At 44.2% G+C, this 20,210-nt stretch overlaps 1 protein-coding gene across 5 annotated transcripts in view; it reads right to left on the bottom strand.

The window, feature by feature from the left end:
- Positions 1-20,210, bottom strand: part of CADM3 (cell adhesion molecule 3) — a 380,571-nt gene that overhangs the window by 55,335 nt on the left and 305,026 nt on the right. For all 5 annotated transcript variants that reach the window (XM_040412258.1, XM_040412256.1, XM_040412261.1 and 2 more), the window contains 4 exons: positions 18,507-18,647; positions 17,602-17,754; positions 17,094-17,231; positions 12,044-12,214 (listed from right to left, as the gene is read on the bottom strand). In XM_040412258.1, the coding sequence (XP_040268192.1) occupies positions 12,044-12,214; positions 17,094-17,231; positions 17,602-17,754; positions 18,507-18,647 (603 nt within the window). The remainder of the gene's footprint in view (positions 1-12,043; positions 12,215-17,093; positions 17,232-17,601; positions 17,755-18,506; positions 18,648-20,210) is intronic.

Here is a 20,210-nt window from a genome sequence, read left to right as displayed (position 1 = left end):
AAACCCTTAGGTACAAGGCTAGAGACTCCTATGGCGATAGGACACAGGGCAAAGCTTCTATTTAGCACCATGGACAGGGAACTGTGGCTACAAACCCTTAGGTACAAGGCTAGAGACTCCTATGGCGATAGGACACAGGGAAAGGCTTCTATTCAGCACCATGGACAGGGAACTGTGGCTACAAACCCCTAGGTACAAGGCTAGAGACTCCTATGGCGATAGGACACAGGGCAAAGCTTCTATTTAGCACCATGGACAGGGAACTGTGGCTGCAAACCCTTAGGTACAAGGCTAGAGACTGCTATGGCTATAGGACACAGGGCAAGGCTTCTATTCAGCACCATGGACAAGGAACTGTGGCTACAAACCCCTAGGTACAAGGCTAGAGGCTCCTATGGCGATAGGACACAGGACAAGGCTTCTATTCAGCACCATGGACAGGGAACTGTGGCTGCAAACCCTTAGGTACAAGGCTAGAGACTCCTATGGCGATAGGACACAGGACAAGGCTTTTATTCAGCACCATGGACAGGGAACTGTGGCTACAAACCCCTAGGTACAAGGCTAGAGACTCCTATGGCGATAGGACACAGGGCAAAGCTTCTATTCAGCACCATGGACAGGGAACTGTAGCTGCAAACCCTTAGGTACAAGGCTCGAGACTCCTATGGCGATAGGACACAGGGCAAAGCTTCTATTTAGCACCATGGACAGGGAACTGTGGCTACAAACCCTTAGGTACAAGGCTAGAGACTCCTATGGCGATAGGACACAGGGAAAAGCTTCTATTCAGCACCATGGACAGGGAACTGTGGCTACAAACCCCTAGGTACAAGGCTAGAGACTCCTATGGCGATAGGACACAGGGCAAAGCTTCTATTTAGCACCATGGACAGGGAACTGTGGCTGCAAACCCTTAGGTACAAGGCTAGAGACTGCTATGGCTATAGGACACAGGGCAAGGCTTCTATTCAGCACCATGGACAGGGAACTGTGGCTACAAACCCCTAGGTACAAGGCTAGAGGCTCCTATGGCGATAGGACACAGGACAAGGCTTCTATTCAGCACCATGGACAGGGAACTGTGGCTGCAAACCCTTAGGTACAAGGCTAGAGACTGCTATGGCTATAGGACACAGGGCAAGGCTTCTATTCAGCACCATGGACAGGGAACTGTGGCTACAAACCCCTAGGTACAAGGCTAGAGGCTCCTATGGCGATAGGACACAGGACAAGGCTTCTATTCAGCACCATGGCCAGGGAACTGTGGCTGCAAACCCTTAGGTACAAGGCTAGAGACTGCTATGGTGATAGGACACAGGACAAGGCTTATATTCAGCACCATGGCCAGGGAACTGTGGCTGCAAACCCTTAGGTACAAGGCTAGAGACTGCTATGGCTATAGGACACAGGGCAAGGCTTCTATTCAGCACCATGGACAGGGAACTGTGGTTGCAAACCCTTAGGTACAAGGCTAGAGACTCTTATGGCGATGGGACACCAGGCAAGGCTTCTATTCAGCACCATGGACAGGGAACTGTGGCTGCAAACCCTTAGGTACAAGGCTAGAGACTCCTATGGCGATAGGACACAGGACAAGGCTTCTATTCAGCACCATGGACAGGGAACTGTGGTTGCAAACCCTTAGGTACAAGGCTAGAGACTCTTATGGCGATGGGACACCAGGCAAGGCTTCTATTCAGCACCATGGACAGGGAACTGTGGCTGCAAACCCTTAGGTAACAAGGTTAAAGACAGGGGTGCACCTAGCCTTTCTGCTGCCTGAGGCGAAAACTAAAATGTCCCCCCCGTGCCAATTCCTTAACCTAACCCTTTTTCCACAATGAAAGCGCTTATTGCCCATGGCCCTTCCACTGTCCCTTCTTGCTCCTACTTGGTGCCTCACCTGGCCTTATTGGTGGTGCACCCCTGGTTAAAGGGGGTTCTCCAGGACTAAAAAAAAAAAAGACTATTTTCTTCCAAAAACAGCACCACAACCTTCCACAGGCTGTGTGTGGTATTACAGTTCAGCCCCATTCATTTCAACAGAGCTGGGCTGCAATACCACACAAACTGTGGACAGGGGTGGTGCTGTTTTTGGGAGAAAGCAGACATCTTTTTGTAGTCCTGGAGAACCCATCTGACACAGGGAAAAACTTATGAATTCAGCACTGTGGCTGCAAACCCTTAGGTACAAGAATAAAGGCTCCTACAGCTATAGGACACAGGGCAAAGTGTCTGCCTTCAGAACCATGGACAGGGAAGCACATAGAGCAGCTGTGACTATGACTCTACCTACAAGCCCTCGCCTACTGCACTTGTTCAGCACTATAGGCTCGCGCAGCCAAAGGGTAGAAGCCTAATTAATGAGATATAGATGTTCCACTGCATCTCAATCTTCTTCAATTTTCTCCCCGTGACAACTTAATCACGTTATATTTTGCCTGCATGGTGATGGCCTATAGGGCAAAGAGGCGGGTGAACTGACCAACTCCTGCCGATAATCAGCGCCGCGTGATAGGCAACAGGGAAGAAGGTGAGAACAGTCAAATCACACAAAGTAATATCTCGCGCTTTACGTGGATTTTACAGGTCTCTAACAAGCCAAGGCCCCCCTGACACCTTCTTCTGTTGCTAGACGGATGGATTCTTGCCTGAAACCAAATTCCAGTCAAATCTGAGAAAGCAGGAAAATGCCACGCTGTATCGTAAAAACAGACAGAATCTATCACGTCAATCTGACCGTCCAAAATTTTATTTAGTAGACGCGGTAATAACAGCAAACCGCCACGGATGAGGTATAAGCGGGACTGCGGGAGATTGTGCCTTAGTGTGAAGAGGTGGCGGAGAATCACTGACAGCAGAAATTAGCAACCAAATTTTAAAAGTTTATTATGGCAAGCAGAATTCCGATAAAGGGGACCAGAATGAGCCTGTTATATCTCACAGATGCCCCAAGAACCCTGAGAGTCAAAGGGTATAAAATCCCAGGCTTGAAACTTAAAAAAATGTGGCAAACTGCTTTGTTGCTGCATAGCTTTTGATCCAGATGGTTTGTTCGGGCCGGCTCTGCAAATTCACCTTCGCTATTCTGGTTGACATTCAACTCTGCTATGCCCTGCGTTCTGTTTCAATTATTTAGCGAAACCATAATTCCCCATCAAAGTAATAATTATCTCTTTCCTGGTATAATGCGCGGTCCAAATTATTGCTCCGGGTTCCGATCCTGTCTGGGTCTTTGTCCTTGTGGATTCTCTTTCTTATCACCAAGTTCCAAGTCTGCTCCTGGTTTTGACCCTAGTCCCGAGTCCTGCAACTCTGCCATTCCACACTAACAACTTAACACTGCTCTGCTGTTTTACAGTTATGAATTCAACTCTGCTATTTCATACTAACAACTCAACACTGCTCTGCTGTTTTACAGTTATGAATTCAACTCTGCTATTCCACACTAACAACTCAACGATGCTCTGATGTTTTACAGTTATGAATTAAACTCTGCTATTCCATACTAACAACTCAACACTGCTCTGCTGTTTTACAGTTATGAATTCAACTCTGCTATTCCATACTAACAACTCAACACCGCTCTGCTGTTTTACAGTTATGAATTCAACTCTGCTATTCCATACTTACAACTCAACGATGCTCTGCTGTTTTACAGTTATGAATTCAACTCTGCTATTCCATACTTACAACTCAACGATGCTCTGCTGTTTTACAGTTATGAATTTAACTCTGCTATTCCATACTAACAACTCAACACCGCTCTGCTGTTTTACAGTTATGAATTCAACTCTGCTATTCCACACTTACAACTCAACGATGCTCTGCTGTTTTACAGTTATGAATTCAACTCTGCTATTCCATACTAACAACTCAACACTGCTCTGCTGTTTTACAGTTATGAATTCAACTCTGCTATTCCATACTAACAACTCAACACTGCTCTGCTGTTTTACAGTTATGAATTCAACTCTGCTATTCCACACTAACAACTCAACGATGCTCTGCTGTTTTACAGTTATGAATTCAACTCTGCTATTCCACACTAACAACTCAACGATGCTCTGCTGTTTTACAGTTATGAATTCAACTCTGCTATTCCACACTAACAACTCAACGATGCTCTGCTGTTTTACAGTTATGAATTCAACTCTGCTATTCCACACTAACAACTCAACGATGCTCTGCTGAGCCTTCCTTCTGTGTGCTGCCTGATTACCTCCCTGACTGCGTTCACTTCATGTTTCTGTTGTCTTTCATCATACTTCCGACTGCCCACCAATTGCAGCCCACAATACTAAACATGTTACTTCATCATCCTGAGGCTTGCTTTATTCCTATCATCTGCCTTATATTAATAAACTAACATTAAAGTAAAATTAATCTCATGGATCCACTGTCCTTCCTACTCTGCTGCTTCCCAGGTCCTCTGATGATCCCTACTTCCTGGTCCCTCTCCACAAAGAAGTGGGGCAGGTCATGGCTAATGATTGGCTGAGAGACCACATTCCCTGTGTCAAAAGGGACCAGAAATTAGAGACCATCAGTGGACCCAGGAAGAGGCAGAATGGGAGCATCAGTAGACTGTTGAGTATAACCTTTTGAAAAAATAAATTACGACATTTGGACATTTTTTGTATTTTTAATTGCCAGATGGACAGCCCCTTTAATTAACGGGCAAGCATTTTTTTTTGGCTTTAATAGAAAATAAAAGCAAAATTTCTAACAGGATGACAGGACCAATCCTTCTTAGACAAACATAATTGAAGGTGCATATAATGTGCAAAGTGGATGGCAGTTAGAAATCGGTGACCAGGTCAGGTGGTCTATGTGACATAGGTCTCCTTGAAAAAAAAAAAATTGTTCTAGAGGGATGCTTAAAAATTTGGAGCTAGCAGTGTGTATCAGGGAGGTTGCAGCACAGCAGAAGTCCTGCAGATGGGATTGAGAAGATGGAATGAGGAGGATGAGTCACAAGTGGGTTTGTAGATGAAGATGAGAGTGGAGGTGGATGATGGTACTGCACGGTGGAGCTTTGTAACTGGTAGGAGAGCCAAATTTAATTGTACAAGAACCTGGTAGTAGTGACCTCAAGACAGAAGGATCAGCCTGGCTTCATGGTGGACCAAAACAGAGCTGGTCTGTTGTGGTTGAAGGCTAGTAGTGAGTTACAGTAATCTAGGTGGGAACTGATTAGGGTCTGGATTAGTATTTTAGTGGCTCCAATGGCCATCAATATTATAGTAGTAAATGGACCATCTATGGAGGAACAGAGGACCAATTTTTAGCCATGCCTTTTGTATAGAATTAGTGTTGAGTGAATCGAAGCATCCATCAGGATTCGCCATGAATCTGAGTTTCCTCGTGCTTCGTGGTAACGAATCAATTTTTCCTAAAATGGTGGCTGAAAATTTAAAATTATAGTCACCTCATCCGCTTGATCGTGGAGAGGCTGTCCGCTCCTGTCTTGATTGAAAAAAAAACAAGGACCTGCGGTGAGCATGAAGTCGTCACCACGTGATCACGCTTGGCGCGGGCGGGGACGTAATGATGTCATCATGTCATCATGTGCATGGCCAGTGATGATGTCATTACACTCGATGCAGTTTTTTTTTCAATCAAGACCGAAGCGGACGGCCTCCCCTCGATCAAGTGGATGAGGTGACTATCATTTTTATTTTTTATTTAACCCCAGATTAACCCCTGTGCACTTGAATGCGAGCCTCAGATGCTGCGATCAGTGTTGAAGGCGGCATCTGAGGGGTTAAATAATGAGGGGGCGCAATCGCCGTTCCCAGTCATCGCGCCCGAGTAGTAATTTGTAACAAATCGAATTTCTTGACGAAGTTTGGCCACATTTTTCAAAACTGTGGGATGTATAGGCTTCTCGGTCGGTCTGCGCTAATTGAGAAGAGCGGCCATATCGTTCTTCCGGGATCTCAAGTCTTTACATTCCTCTTTAACAGTAAAGGTCTTGGCGAGAACGTCTTCAGACGATCATTTTTGGAATGTCATGTTCAATTAAATTAGCGAACTTTACAGTTCGTCCAATTAGCCAGAAAATGCATAATGTTCAGCCAAATGAAATAAACGGAGATGTTCACGCGGTCTCGACATCGCACAGCGCAGAATGTGGTGTAAATGCTTCCAACCTGGAGACGACTTGTCTGCCAGCTCTGCTAAATTCTGGAATATTTTTTTTTCATGCCGGGCTGTTCCTCTGTTATTCCTATTGGACATGTGTAACTTGACAACTGGACATTAAAGGGGTACTCTGACCAACAGATATCAATGTCCTATCCTGAGGAAAGGTCATCAATATCAGATCTGACACCCAGAACCACCACTGATCTGCTGCTTTGGGCTGATCCTATACTGGTGGTAAGCTGCAGTACCCCAGTATGGCCACTACACAGTGTGCGGCGCTGTCTGCTTCCAGCACTGTACACTCTATAGTTTCTGGTGAAGCGGCTGCCCGACACATCTAATTATTGTGTTAGAACCCCACCAATCAATCCTGAGGATAGGTCATCAATATCTGTAGTCCGGAAAACCCCTTTAACATTTGCTTGCCAATAGGATGCCTCTGACGGCACTGATCTCCTCTGGACAAGGGAATTCATACATTTCCAGGAGGTATAACTGAGGGCAGATCCAAGAGATGTAAGTTATTTAAATAAACACTCCTGGCAAAGCTCAAATATTGTGTAAGGGGTCATGAAGGGGTGGAGGCTTATTGTTAAACCCACTTGTCAACTTTTATTCAAACACTTCCAGGAGGAATAACAGAGGAACAGCACATCACAGAGTTCTAAGGAAAGATGCTATCTCATAAGATATACAAAGATGAGCTATAACAGACATCCTGGGAGAACTGTCGGGTCCCCTTTAAGAGAATCTTTTCCTATACGTTATACGGTATAATTGCCATACTGGCCATTAGACAACACTTTCCTTTTCTGCAGACTGGACAAATCCCGGCTGCGGTTACCATGGAAACGGTTCAGAACTTCAAAGCTCAGTTCTCCCACTGCCGATACCATTTTGCAAGCGATATCATCACAGGTAATATGATAAAGAGCTATGTCTATGGCCTAAAATAGCCGAAAATCTTATCTGACAGCTCAATGTCTGTAGGCTGCACTGGCTTTACCATGCTCCGAGTGTAGCACCAAGCTGGGGTCACATCATTTATAATTGGATTACATAATGAGCGATCCCCTGTGATGTCAGCAGATTTTCTCACCAGCCGTCAGATAAAATTTTCCAGGCATCAATTAGGTGTTTGCAAATTGAAAGGGATGGTCCACTTTTTGGACTCATTTTTGGTTAGAAGGGTCGTCCAAAATAAAGCTGATCAGAGGTAATGTTATAGCCGAGACTCCCATTCATCAGATGTAATCTGTAAAGGAACCTAGAGAAGTACTCCATTTCCCAACACTGCCTCCACAGGCGAAATGAGGCATTACACCGGTTTCAGTCAAATGAATGGGTTCTCCACATAATTCATGGAAGGGCCGGGTCCTCCAAAGAGAGAAGCTCTCTGCACAGATGTAGCAAACTTTATCTTAACACTGGGTCACTGATGGCATATTGCTGTCAGATTGGTGTGGCTCCCACCTCCCCTATCTCCAGAATGGGGCCTCTGAGGTGAAGAAGACCACGTTGGCTATTTTTGGAAGTCCCATAGAAGTGAATAGAGAGTGCACCACGCATGCTTGGCACCTCCTCATTCACTACTATGGGACTGCCAGAAGCAACCAAGCCAGTGCTTGACAATTTTTGAAATTCCCATAGTGGTGAATGGAGGGTGGGTGCGCTTGCACGGTGTGCTCTCCTTCACCTGGAGAGAGGAGCTCCTATTTAACAATTAAAGGGATTGTGCCACAGAACACAGTCTACATTTTTCAAACCAGCACCTGAATCTGAATACTTTTGTAATTCCATGTAATTAAAAATTTTGTATAGCCACTCAAATAAATGAATCTGTATAGCGCCACCTGCTGTTTGTTCTTTTTCTTATTTCTTGTCGAGCATACTGAGGTGGTCGCACATGCTCAATTTGAACCTTCAGTTGAAACCATCACTACCGCCTGTTAGAAGTTGTGTCTGTGATAGGGAAACCGCTACAGCAGAAAGGACACATTCCCTTACTTGTGTAGGGAGAGAGCTGCAGCAGAAAGGACACTCCTGATGAGCTGTGATAGGGAGAGAGCTGCAGCAGAAAAGACACACCCCCTGAGCTGTGATAGGGAGAGAGCTGCAGCAGAAAGGACACTCCTGATGAGCTGTGATAGGGAGAGAGCTGCAGCAGAAAAGACACACCCCCTGAGCTGTGATAGGAAGAGAGCTGCAGCAGAAAGGACACTCCTGATGAGCTGTGATAGGGAGAGAGCTGCAGCAGAAAAGACACACCCCCTGAGCTGTGATAGGGAGAGAGCTGCAGCAGAAAGGACACTCCTGATGAGCTGTGATAGGGAGAGAGCTGCAGCAGAAAAGACACACCCCCTGAGCTGTGATAGGGAGAGAGCTGCAGCAGAAAGGACACTCCTGATGAGCTGTGATAGGGAGAGAGCTGCAGCAGAAAGGACACTCCTGATGAGCTGTGATAGGGAGAGAGCTGCAGCAGAAAAGACACACCCCCTGAGCTGTGATAGGGAGAGAGCTGCAGCAGAAAGGACACTCCTGATGAGCTGTGATAGGGAGAGAGCTGCAGCAGAAAGGACACTCCTGATGAGCTGTGATAGGGAGAGAGCTGCAGCAGAAAAGACACACCCCCTGAGCTGTGATAGGGAGAGAGCTGCAGCAGAAAGGACACTCCTGATGAGCTGTGATAGGGAGAGAGCTGCAGCAGAAAGGACACTCCTGATGAGCTGTGATAGGGAGAGAGCTGCAGCAGAAAAGACACACCCCCTGAGCTGTGATAGGGAGAGAGCTGCAGCAGAAAGGACACTCCTGATGAGCTGTGATAGGGAGAGAGCTGCAGCAGAAAGGACACTCCTGATGAGCTGTGATAGGGAGAGAGCTGCAGCAGAAAAGACACACCCCCTGAGCTGTGATAGGGAGAGAGCTGCAGCAGAAAGGACACTCCTGATGAGCTGTGATGTGGAGAGACCTGCAGCAGAAAGGACACTCCTGATGAGCTGTGATAGGGAGAGAGTCGCAGCAGAAAGAACACTCCTGATGAGCGGTGTTGTGGAGAGACCTGCAGCAGAAAGGACATGCCCCTAAGCTGTGATAGGGGAGAGCTGCAGCAGAAAGGACACTCCTGATGAGCTGTGATAGGGAGAGAGCTGCAGCCGAAAGGATACACCCCCTGAGAAAAGACACACCCCAGAGCTGCCAGCTTGAAATAAATTTAGCAAATTAATTGCAGCAATAATTGGTGAGATCTCTGGATCCATATGAGGTACAGGGCTGGTTCTTGCTTTGTTAAAAAGAGACTGTCATGAACTATATTATATTGGATTTTCATTTTTGACTTCCATCATGATATAAAAGTCACTGAAAGTAAAATTAAAGTTTGCTGCCACAAAGCATTTAACATCTTTTATATGTCAAGATAAGAACTGATACCTCTGTGGCTGCGGATATTAGATCCAGAATGAGCGATTAAACAGGTCCTAATATTGTAACTGGAATCTGAGATCCCCCACAATCAGCTCTTACTGCTGGGAGCAGGTGCATGTTTTACCTGCAGTGACCTCTACTGGAGAAATGCGATATTACAAGGCCCTCATTCAAATGAATGGGTGATTAGTCTGAGTCCTCCAAAAAAGGGGCCACCCATGACTTACTCTAGTAGAGCATATGGAGACTCCGATAGGAGAGGTACTATATACTTCACTAATACATGGCATGGGTGATATTATAAGGGCCAAAAATAACTGGTGAAAATTCTCACATAATTCAATCATTTTTCGCAAATTAAGACATATTCCTAAAGGAGAATGCCTTAATTTAAACATCTCCTGGTGTGTGGTGGCTATTAGTAAGACATAATGTTCAATGGTCTATTCCATCTCCTAATTATACTGAGAACTGAGAGATGCAAGCACAGCTAAACCTCAGACGCGGCAAGTCTGCCATCTGGCCATTAGTCATCTGGTAAACACGTCCCTATAAGGAACAGCTGTCTTGTGGACACCTTCTTTAAGATAACCCATCAGCGCCTCCCGTGACTATAGGCTGTATCTGGTATTGCAGTCCAGACCACTTGACATTTAAGCTGCAATACCAGACGCAGCCCATAAACAAGGGTGGCAATGTTCCTCCTTAAAGTGGTTGTCCGAGATAAAAGAAAAACGGTGTCACTCTTGACTATGCGGCGATAACTGGTATTGCGTCTGAGTCCTATACCTTGGGATCACTTTCAGCTGCAAGACAAGGCACAAATCATGAACATGAGTGGTGGTAATTTTGAGAAAAAAAAAAAGAGACCCTTCATTTTTCATTTCAGACAACCCCTTTAAAGACCTGAATTGGGAAACACTACATCAGTAAATGGGTAACTGGTGAGTTCTGGTAAGAAATGTTTTCATATTTTTTTGGGGAAAAATTGTTATTTGTGTGCTTTTTTTTGTTGTTGCAGCTTTTCAAACTTTTTTATGGCTTTTTGTAAAAAAAGAAAAACGCCAAAAACAACATGCAAAAGTAATTAAAAATTACATAAAAACTCTGTAAGCTTATCATAATACAGTATAGACTATAAAAAAAAACTGGTTGCTGCGCAAAAAAATACACAAAAAATGCACAAAACATGGTAAAGATGCCAAAAATTAAAAACTTTGGGAGAGTTTTAAAGGGATTGGCCCATCAGGAACATTGCTAGGATCTACTGTATGTAACCTGCTCCTATCTCCAGAACAGGGACTCCAAAGTGAAGGAAACCACACCGTGCTCTCCATTCATCACTAGGGGAGTTTTGAAGGAAATAGCCAAGCCTCAACTTGGCTATTTTTGAAACTCCCATGGCGGTGAGTGGAGGGTGGCTGGGCATGTGCGGCTGCTCTCTGTTTACTTAAGAAGCCTCTTTCTGGAGATAGTAGCTAGTCCCACAGCTGGGACCTACACCTAATGGACATTGATGACGTATCATAGTGATATGCCATCAATGACCCAGATGGGCCAACCTCTCAGTTCTTCAGGAATCTGCGATACCTTAATTTGCACCAAATTTATAAAATGTCCCATGATCTTTGATACATCTGGTGCATCTTTAAGTCTATCAGTTACTACTCTAGATGTTACTCCACTTTCTAAGTCGTGAGATTGAGACTATTTTTGTGACTTTTTAAAAAGTTGCAGTTGATAAATCAGGGCATCAATCAGCTGGACAGGCTAACCACGTACTAGTTGCCACCTACTTTTCAAAACTGGAGTGAGTAGTGAAAAAAGTTGCAAACTTTTTAGGCAAATAAGCCCAAAAACTGGCAAAGCCCTATTTTGCGACTTTTTGAAGGCAAAATTCTGGAGTGCAGGGCATGATAAATTCCCTCCATGTGTAAAACCACAACTAGCACCTTAGACCTTAATTAGAACAGACAGAGCTTGTACTGGTGGTACGTTCTTTTTTTATATTTTTTATCCAGCGCCTATCACAAACCTTTTTCTGATTAGTAGAGATGAGCAAATCACTCAAAATTTGATACGGGTTAGATTCAGTCAAATCAGTCGATTGTTTCAATTCGGGTCAAAACCGATTTTGCCTGAATTCGAAATACTCTAATTGGCCTGAATATGTTGTTAGGACACTCTGAGATCATATTGTTTCTCTTGTTTCTCACTTTTTTTAGGGAAATTCTTTGCTCATTCTTTTCTCTCTCTCCAAAATTCACCCAAATCACCAAAGACTCTAATCAACCACTAATTTTTACAAAATTCGGACCAAATGCAATCGGTTTACAATCCATTTGCTTATCTCTACTGATTAGTCTATGCTGCCAGTCAGATGATGAGAAACCCATAAAACCTCATGTGCAAGGAACACGTTCAATTCAAGTATTTAGTCATAAAACACAAAAAGCTTAGAACTTACATAGAACCTGGAGCCTCTGGCTGGAGGATTTGAAGGTATTAGGCATTGACTCGTGGCCCACAGTGCAAGTTATCTCTGCCTGGTCATCTGCTTTGGTCACAGGGAAGCTAATGAGACTCACGACAGTGAAGGTTTTGCCGTTAGGATCCCTTGTTTCAGAGTTTCGAGCTCCTGAAGGAAGATAGAAGAAAGTAAAATGTAAGTAATTTCTAATTCAGAAACCTCTCCTGAAGTTCACTTCTTTGAGAAGACCACTCCCTTATCTAGACTAGATTTTCACCATATATTAAGCATCTCTTTGAGATGACCATCTCCTAGAAGACTCCTTTTTAATACAGTTTTGGGTCAAACAAGTTTCACTGTAAATCAGTTGCCCACAATAAAATCAGCAGATGTTTCCAACATCATTGCCATGATACCTTGTGAAAGATCTAACCCACCAACAATCGAACGGACCCTGAGAATGAACAAACTATAGCAAGGGTTTTGCCTGAGAAGACATCTTGCAGAGATCTCATCATCTATCTCATTACCAGAGAATGTTGATCAGGTGTCCTTTGGGACATCCTATATTTACTGTATGCAAGTTCAGGGAAAGGTGGTAGCTACCAGATCTCTCTCTAGTTTTCAGTAATAGGAAGACCCATGGTAACAGGAAATTCCAAAAGAGCCAAGATTTCCGGTATAAAAGGTGTATGCCTGAGCATATTACCACCTAGGGATCAACCTTGAGCAATATATTCTTGGTCTAGGCGGAACCACACTTAAGGAGAACAACATAGACAACATACAGTTTTCAACCTGGTCAAATCTGACCCAGAAATCAAAGTCAAAAGTTTTTTCCTTACAGATTTATTCGACTGCCAGGAATACTGGCATAAACCCTTTTCTGCCCTACATCACCGAGGTTTTTGAGATGCACATTTTCTCTAGACCAGACTACCAGGGATACTAGCATAAAACCTTTCTCTGCCTTAAACCACCAAGGATAATGACATTTTCTGTTTCCCTTCTTATTCCTAGAGCACCACAGATGCAGAGAGAAACTTCTTTACTGCCATAACTTCCAGGGGGGTGTCATTAACTTCTTTACTGCCCTAGACCACCAGGGAGAGTGTCATTTACCCTTTTCTTTGCATTAGACTCTCTTCCTTCGTCGTAGACCATCATTAATAGTCCATAACCCCTTCTATGCTATAGACCACCAGGAAAATAGACATTAACCCTCTAGATCACCAGGGTTTCAGATATTAACTCAGACTCTACCCTAAAATGGCCACCAGAAACTTGTCCTAAAATGTAATTAGGACCAGTTGCCACTACTTGCAGAGCAGCCTACGGTGGTGACAATGTGTGGCCGCGCTGCACTGCTCTACAATAGATGGTAATAATGTGATCCTGCCTATGAAATGTCACCATGGCTGAGCAGTCTGACAGGAGAACTCACCAATATGTAGTACATGCAGAGCGTAGTGAAGCCTCACCCTCACTCACTAGGCAGCTCTGCAAGTGGAGGCAACCAGTCCTACTCACATTCTAGGACTGGTTGCTTGTGGCCATTTTAAATTATCTCCAGAAAACCCCTCATTAGTTGTGGGTCCATCTTGGACCTATTCCCATAACGGTGTTTTGAAAAGATTTTTGCAAGATTTGTCTGCTTCGATGACTCCAGATCAGAATTACAATTGTGTAAGAAAAAATATTAGCTAGTCACTTTGTTTTAAGGAATGGCTGAAACTGAGCCTTTGATCTTCAGAAGTACAAGGACGTGCACTGTGGTTCTGCAGCAATGTTTTCAGACTGCAACATCAAAGGGCAACTAACACTAAAATTTAAATGTTCATAAATACAGCATGAAGATGACACCTGCCGTTCTGTCCTATTCTGAGTTTCCTGGGGAGCCCTGTGAAAGAACAATAGCTCCTCAGTATCTGCATCCCACTGCTTGTAGCCACCAGCTCAGAACCTAGAAGAAATACCCCATGATATACAGTGGATATAAAAAGTCTACACACCCCTGTTAAAATGTCAGGTTTCTGTGATGTAAAAAAATGAGACAAAGATCAATCATTTCAGAACTTTTTCCACCTTTAATGTGACCTATAAAATGTACAACTCAATTGAAAAACAAACTGAAATCTTTTAGGTGGAGGGAAGAAACAAAAAAAACCTAAAATAATGTGGTTGCATAAGTGTGCACACCCTCTTATAACTGGGGATGTAGCTGTGTTCAGAATTAAGCAATCACATTCAGAATCCTGTTAAATAGGAGTCAGCATACACCGGCCATCATGTAAAGTGCCTCTGATTAACCCCAAATAAAGTTCAGCTGCTCTAGTTGGTCTTTCCTGAAATTTTCTTAGTCGCATCCCACAGCAAAAGCCATGGTCCACAGAGAGCTTCCAAAGCATCAGTGGTATCTTACTGTTAAAAGGTATCAGTTAGGATAAGGGTATAAAAGAATTTCCAAGGCATTAGATATACCATGGAACACAGTGAAGACAGTCATCATCAAGTGGAGAAAATATGGCACAACAGTTACATTACCAAGAACTGGATGTCCATCCAAAATTGATGAAAAGACGAGAAGAAAACTGGTCTGGGAGGCTACCAAGAGGCCTACAGCAACATTAAAGGAGCTGCAGGAATGTCTGGCAAGTACTGGCTATGTGGTACATGTGACAACAATCTCCCGTATTCTTCATATGTCTGGGCTATGGGGTAGAGTGGCAAGACGAAAGCCTTTTCTTACCAAGAAAAACATCCATGCCAGGCTACATTTTGCAAAAACACATCTGAAGTCTCCCAAAAGCATGTGGGAAAAGGTGTTATGGTCTGATGAAACCAAGGTTGAACTTTTTGGCCATAATTCCAAAAGATACGTTTGTCCCAAAAACAACACTGCACATCAGCAAAAGAACACCATCCCCACAGTGAAGCATTGTGGTGGCAGCATCATGCCAATGGGCTGTTTTTCTTCAGCTGGAACTGGGGCCTTAGTTAAGCTAGAGGGAATTATGAACAGGTCCAAATACCAGTCAGTATTGGCACAAAACCTTCAGGCTTCTGCTAGAAAGCTGAACATGAAGAGGAACTTCATCTTTCAGCATGACATCGACCCAAACCATACATCCAAATCAACAAAGGAATGGCTTCACCAGAAGAAGATTAAAGTTTTGGAATGGCCCAGCCAGAGCCCAGGCCTGAATCCGAATGAAAATCTGTGGGGTGATCTGAAGAGGGCTGTGCACAGGAGATGCCCTCGCAATCTGACAGATTTGGAGTGTTTTTGCAAAGAAGAGTGGGCAAGTCTTGCCAAGTCAAAATGTGCCATGCTGATAGACTCATACCCAAAAAGACTGAGTGCTGTAATTAAATCAAAAGGTGCTTCAACAAAGTATTAGTTTAAGGGTGTGCACACTTATGCAACCACATTATTTTATTTTTATATTTTTTCTTCCCTCTACCTAAAAGTTTTCAGTTTGTTTTTCAATTGAGTTGTACAGTTTATATGTCACATTAAAGGTGGAAAAAGTTCTGAAATGATTTATCTTTGTCTCATTTTTTTTACATCACAGAAACCTGACATTTTAACAGGGGAGTGTAGACTTTTTATATCCACTGTACTTGCTGCTGGGTTCCTGGTTAGGCCTTCAAGACAAATGAATTAATGTTTTGCAGAAGCATTCAGACTGCTCTACACAACCCTAGCCAAACATGGAAAATAAAGAGATCAGATCTAGTAAAGACCTCTTCAAAATGTCATCTGTCAACGAGCAGCAGAGACATTCAAGAAGGCATCATTTACTTTGAGTCTTCATCTCTATTCCAGAACTATGTTTACATACCCTGCCGTGTAATGCTAAAGATTTACAATGCTTCAGGTATTCATCTGTTAAATAGGATATTATGATTTCAAAAAGAACCATCAGTGTGTAAGAGTCAGCCCCGGTTGTGTGATGGATACACAGTTGCATGGTCCATTACAATGAAAATATAGTGGGGTGGGGGGTGGAGAGAACAGTGCATGTCTAAAGTATTTTGGCAGGTAGGAAACACTAAACAGAAAGATTGGTCGAAATAGTGCTCAGCTTGACAGGATGTGCCATGATTAAATCAAATGATGCCTGATGAAGACCTCGGTTGAAGGTCAAAACGTGTAGCATCCTTTAGTAATTTTCTGCATGTTCTAATGAATCAACCGGCAGCTCCAAGGCCTTGTTTCTACTCCAAGGCTGCTTTGTTTTTATATCTCATGAGGAGCAGAAGAAAAGTATTTTATATCTTCATTCTATGACTTGTTACCATAGTTGTACTGCATCGAGCCCTGCACCTAGGTGTCCTTACTTGACCTAGACCTTTTTTTTTTTCACTGAAAGCTAAAAAAATAAATAAGAAAAGTAAGCAGAAATCTTGGAAAACTTAAAGCACGGATGCGGCAAAAATATACTGGAGTAAAAATGAATAAACTTGATTTGCTGAAATTGTAATACCCCTTTTAGAGTACCTATTGCTCCACCTTTCATGGATCAGTAGTATGTGTGAATGCATCAAAATTGCCTGTAGCTCCTTTTGTCCTCTTTTCAAAAATGTGTTTGCAGTAAGGGGCAAGGAGGGGATGCAGCTGCAGCTTCTATGTCTGTGATTTTGAAACGGCATGCTGTGAGAGGGGAGGAGGAGCAAAAATGAGAAGACAGAGAACTGTGCAGAACACTGTGAGATGCGTGAGCAGAAGGAAACTACACCAAGCTAAGGGCAAAAATGCAACCACAGATATGCAACCACATATGCCAACCATAGTTCATAAATATAGGACCCATGAAGTAATTTAATATATCTACTTAGATCAATAGATCCAATAACCATCTAGACATATTGTAGTGTACGACTAGCCCAGAGAGAAAGGTAGGGGTGAAGAGGACCAGACAAATACATAGGAGCCTTTATTTTTTGTATCACAATGTGTCTAGAGTCAACCACTCTGATGGGTCATATACTGTAAGAAGATGTGCCAAGCTTCCATGTAAGAACATACTATGCCAATGCTCACCTTCCAGCTCCTCCGGTCCTTTGTACCACCTGATGTTGGCAGCAGGTTTGCTCCCACTTGTGATGCATCTCAGATCTGCGTTGCTATCTTCTCTGATTGGCCTGTCGTAACCAGAGATCTTAGGCTCCTGGGGAACTCCTGCAAAGAGAGATTGAGAAATTGCTGAGAAGATGTGTAAAGATGACAATGCATTGAGAGGCACTTGTACGTATTGGATCTCTGTTCTGGCTCTTAGGAGCAGGAGACCTTCTCTGCGAGGTACATATACCCTAATAGGGCTGATGGAAAGAGGTTTTCTTCATGAGATAACCCATTTAAAGATGATGTGGTACATAGTGGCTCTCTGTTCTGGTTCATGATAGCAGGGGACCTTCTCTGTGATGTCCATATACGCTAATAGTGCTGATTGGAAAAAGTTGTCCTCATGATATAACCATCTGGATGGATATTATAGGTCTACAAGTTTACTGTGATCATGCCAATCACTAGTGGTGTAAACAAGACTTACCTAGAACCGTCACCATGGCTTTAGCTGTCCTGACCGGCATGGTGAAAATGGAGCAGGTGTACTCGCCCTCGTCAGACAGGGCCACGTTGCTAATACTGATGGACAGCTCGTTCCTAGAGGATTTCACCAGCTGGATTCTGTTGTCTCTGAGGGCTGCGTGGGCAAAAACAGTCATAAGAAAAATGGACCTACTGTAACCTCAAAACCCAACCTGAAGACCAACTCATCTGTAAACATACCCAAAACCCAAATTAATACCCAGTTGGGATCCTTAAAGGCATTTTCCAGGAGTGCAATATTGATGACCTATCCTTAGGATATCTAATCGGTGGTATCCAACCTCCAGCACCCTCATCGATCAGCTCTTTCAAGAGGCCACGGTGGGCATACACTGTGGCATACATTGTATAGTGGCTGTACCTGGTATTGCAGCCCAGGCCAATTATCTTGAGAGGACTGAGCAGGGCATAGGCCTTGTGACGGATGAACATGACATCACTGGCCGACGAAGAGGCCACAGCATTCACCGCAGAGCCGTGGCCTCTTCAAACAGATGATCAGCAGAGTGTTCTTGGAAAACCACTTTAAAGTGAACATTCACCTTTCATCACTACGTCATTTTTTGGTTTGACATTCCGTGCTGAATATTTTCTTAATATATCTTCATGGTGGTAAGAGCTCTATTTTTATGATACAGAGCACTGAATCCCCTGCATAGATATTAAGGTAAAAGCTAAGAATCTTCCTGCTTGCAGCTACCACTAGAGGGAGCCTAGGAGCTTACTGCATACAGTTTCATAATTGAATTCAATGTATAAACTGTACACAACAAATTCCTAAGCTCCCCCTAGTGGCAGCTGTAGGGGGATTAGCAGTTCTGTTACATACCCACCAAAGGGACATACCTCTCTTTTCCCCAAAGTATAGAGTCTGTTGAGCTGGATTGGACCACTGGAGTGAAGAATCTTCATGGGCATCCACTGTGCAGGTTAAGGTCATTTTGCTTCCTGTGGCAACCAAAACATCTGATGTGACCGGTTGGCTGGCTGTGGAGACACAAAGCAAAACTTACGTGAGAATTTTTATCACACGAGCAAGTCATATACTGATACTGTTGCCCTTCAAGGGGCGGTCGGCTTTTTAGACACCCTACAGTGAGGGGGGTGTACCATTTAGCAAAATGGAGAACCAGAATACCTCCTGATTAGTGTTGAGCAAACTGTAAAGTTTGGGTCCGTACCGAACTTTGCGTTTTCAGGTACCCGGTCCCGGACCCGAACTTTGCCGGAAATGTTCAGGTTCTGTGTTCGGACATTTAATAAAGCTGGTTAAAAGGCTGCAGGGCAGCCAATCAACAAGCTTTTAAGCTGTAGGCACTTAGAAGCCATCACAGCCATGCCTACTAATGGCATGGCTGTGATTGGCCGGTGCATCATGTGACCCAGCCTCTATAAAAGATGGATCACGTGTAGCACCGCCCATTAGCTCAGAGTAGTGCAGGGACAGGAAGCAGGCAGCTGGAGTGAGGGACAGTGTTAGGAATCTGGCTATTTGTTTTGTGGGTGACCTACAGTATAATGATTTTTTGTGGGTGCAATACACCATCTTTGTACCCCTGACACAAAAATATAATTGTTAATCTGTCTGTTAGTTCGGTGGGTGACATGTACCCATTTTTGGTGTGAGATACACCTGCATTGCATATGTGAAAGGGAAATTAATATAGTTAATCCGTCTGTTAGTTCGGTGGGTGACCTCAAAGAATGAGGAGAGCATCAAATAAGGGACGTGGCCACAGTCGTGGTGCTGCTGGTGTTGGTGGAGCTCCTGTTGCAGAGAGAGGATGTGGTCTATCTGTGCCAGCTACACGCCCAAATGAAACACCTTCCTCAGGTGCAAGTAAGCGACAGAACGTTCAATGTCATTTTGTAGGCCCGAATACCGGTGTACGAATGGTGAGGATGAACAAGTAGAGGTGGTAGTAGATTGGATGGCTGACAGTGCCTCCAGTTCCTTCACATTGTCTCCCACCCGGTCTCCTGCTGAAAGCGCAGAATTGGCACCTGCAGCCCATAGGCATCTGTCTTTCATCTCACCCCCTTGCAAATCAGCCAAGCAGTCTGAGCCCCAAGTTATGCAGCAGTCTCTTCTGCTTTTTGATGACTCTGCTGGCAGGGTTTCCCAGGGCCATCCACGTAGCCCTGCGCCAGAAGTGGAAGAGATTGAGTTCACTGATGCCCAACCACTTATGTTTCAGGATGTCTACATGGGAGGACCACCGCAGCACGTCTCTGATGATGATGAAACACAGGTGCCAACTGCTGCGGCTTTCTGCAGTGTGCAGACTAGCAAGGAGGGCAGGGGTGAAGAGTGGGTGGAAGATGATATGGAGGATAATGAGGTCCTAGACCCCACATGGAATCAAGGTCATGCGAGTGACGTGTGTAGTTCGGAGGAAGAGGCGGTGGTCGCACAGAGCCACCAGCACAGCAAAAGAGGGAGCAGGGTGCAAAAGCAGAGCGGCCGTCCCCTAGACAGTACGCATGCTACTGCCCACCGCACCCAGGGACCAAGCACACCAAGAGTTCCCTGGCATGGCAGTTCTTCAG

The sequence above is a fragment of the Bufo bufo genome, chromosome 11, assembly GCF_905171765.1.
Source record: "Bufo bufo chromosome 11, aBufBuf1.1, whole genome shotgun sequence".
NCBI classification, from domain to species: domain Eukaryota; kingdom Metazoa; phylum Chordata; class Amphibia; order Anura; family Bufonidae; genus Bufo; species Bufo bufo.
Note: the sequence above shows the minus strand (reverse complement) of the source record. Positions and strands in the feature narration are given on the sequence as shown.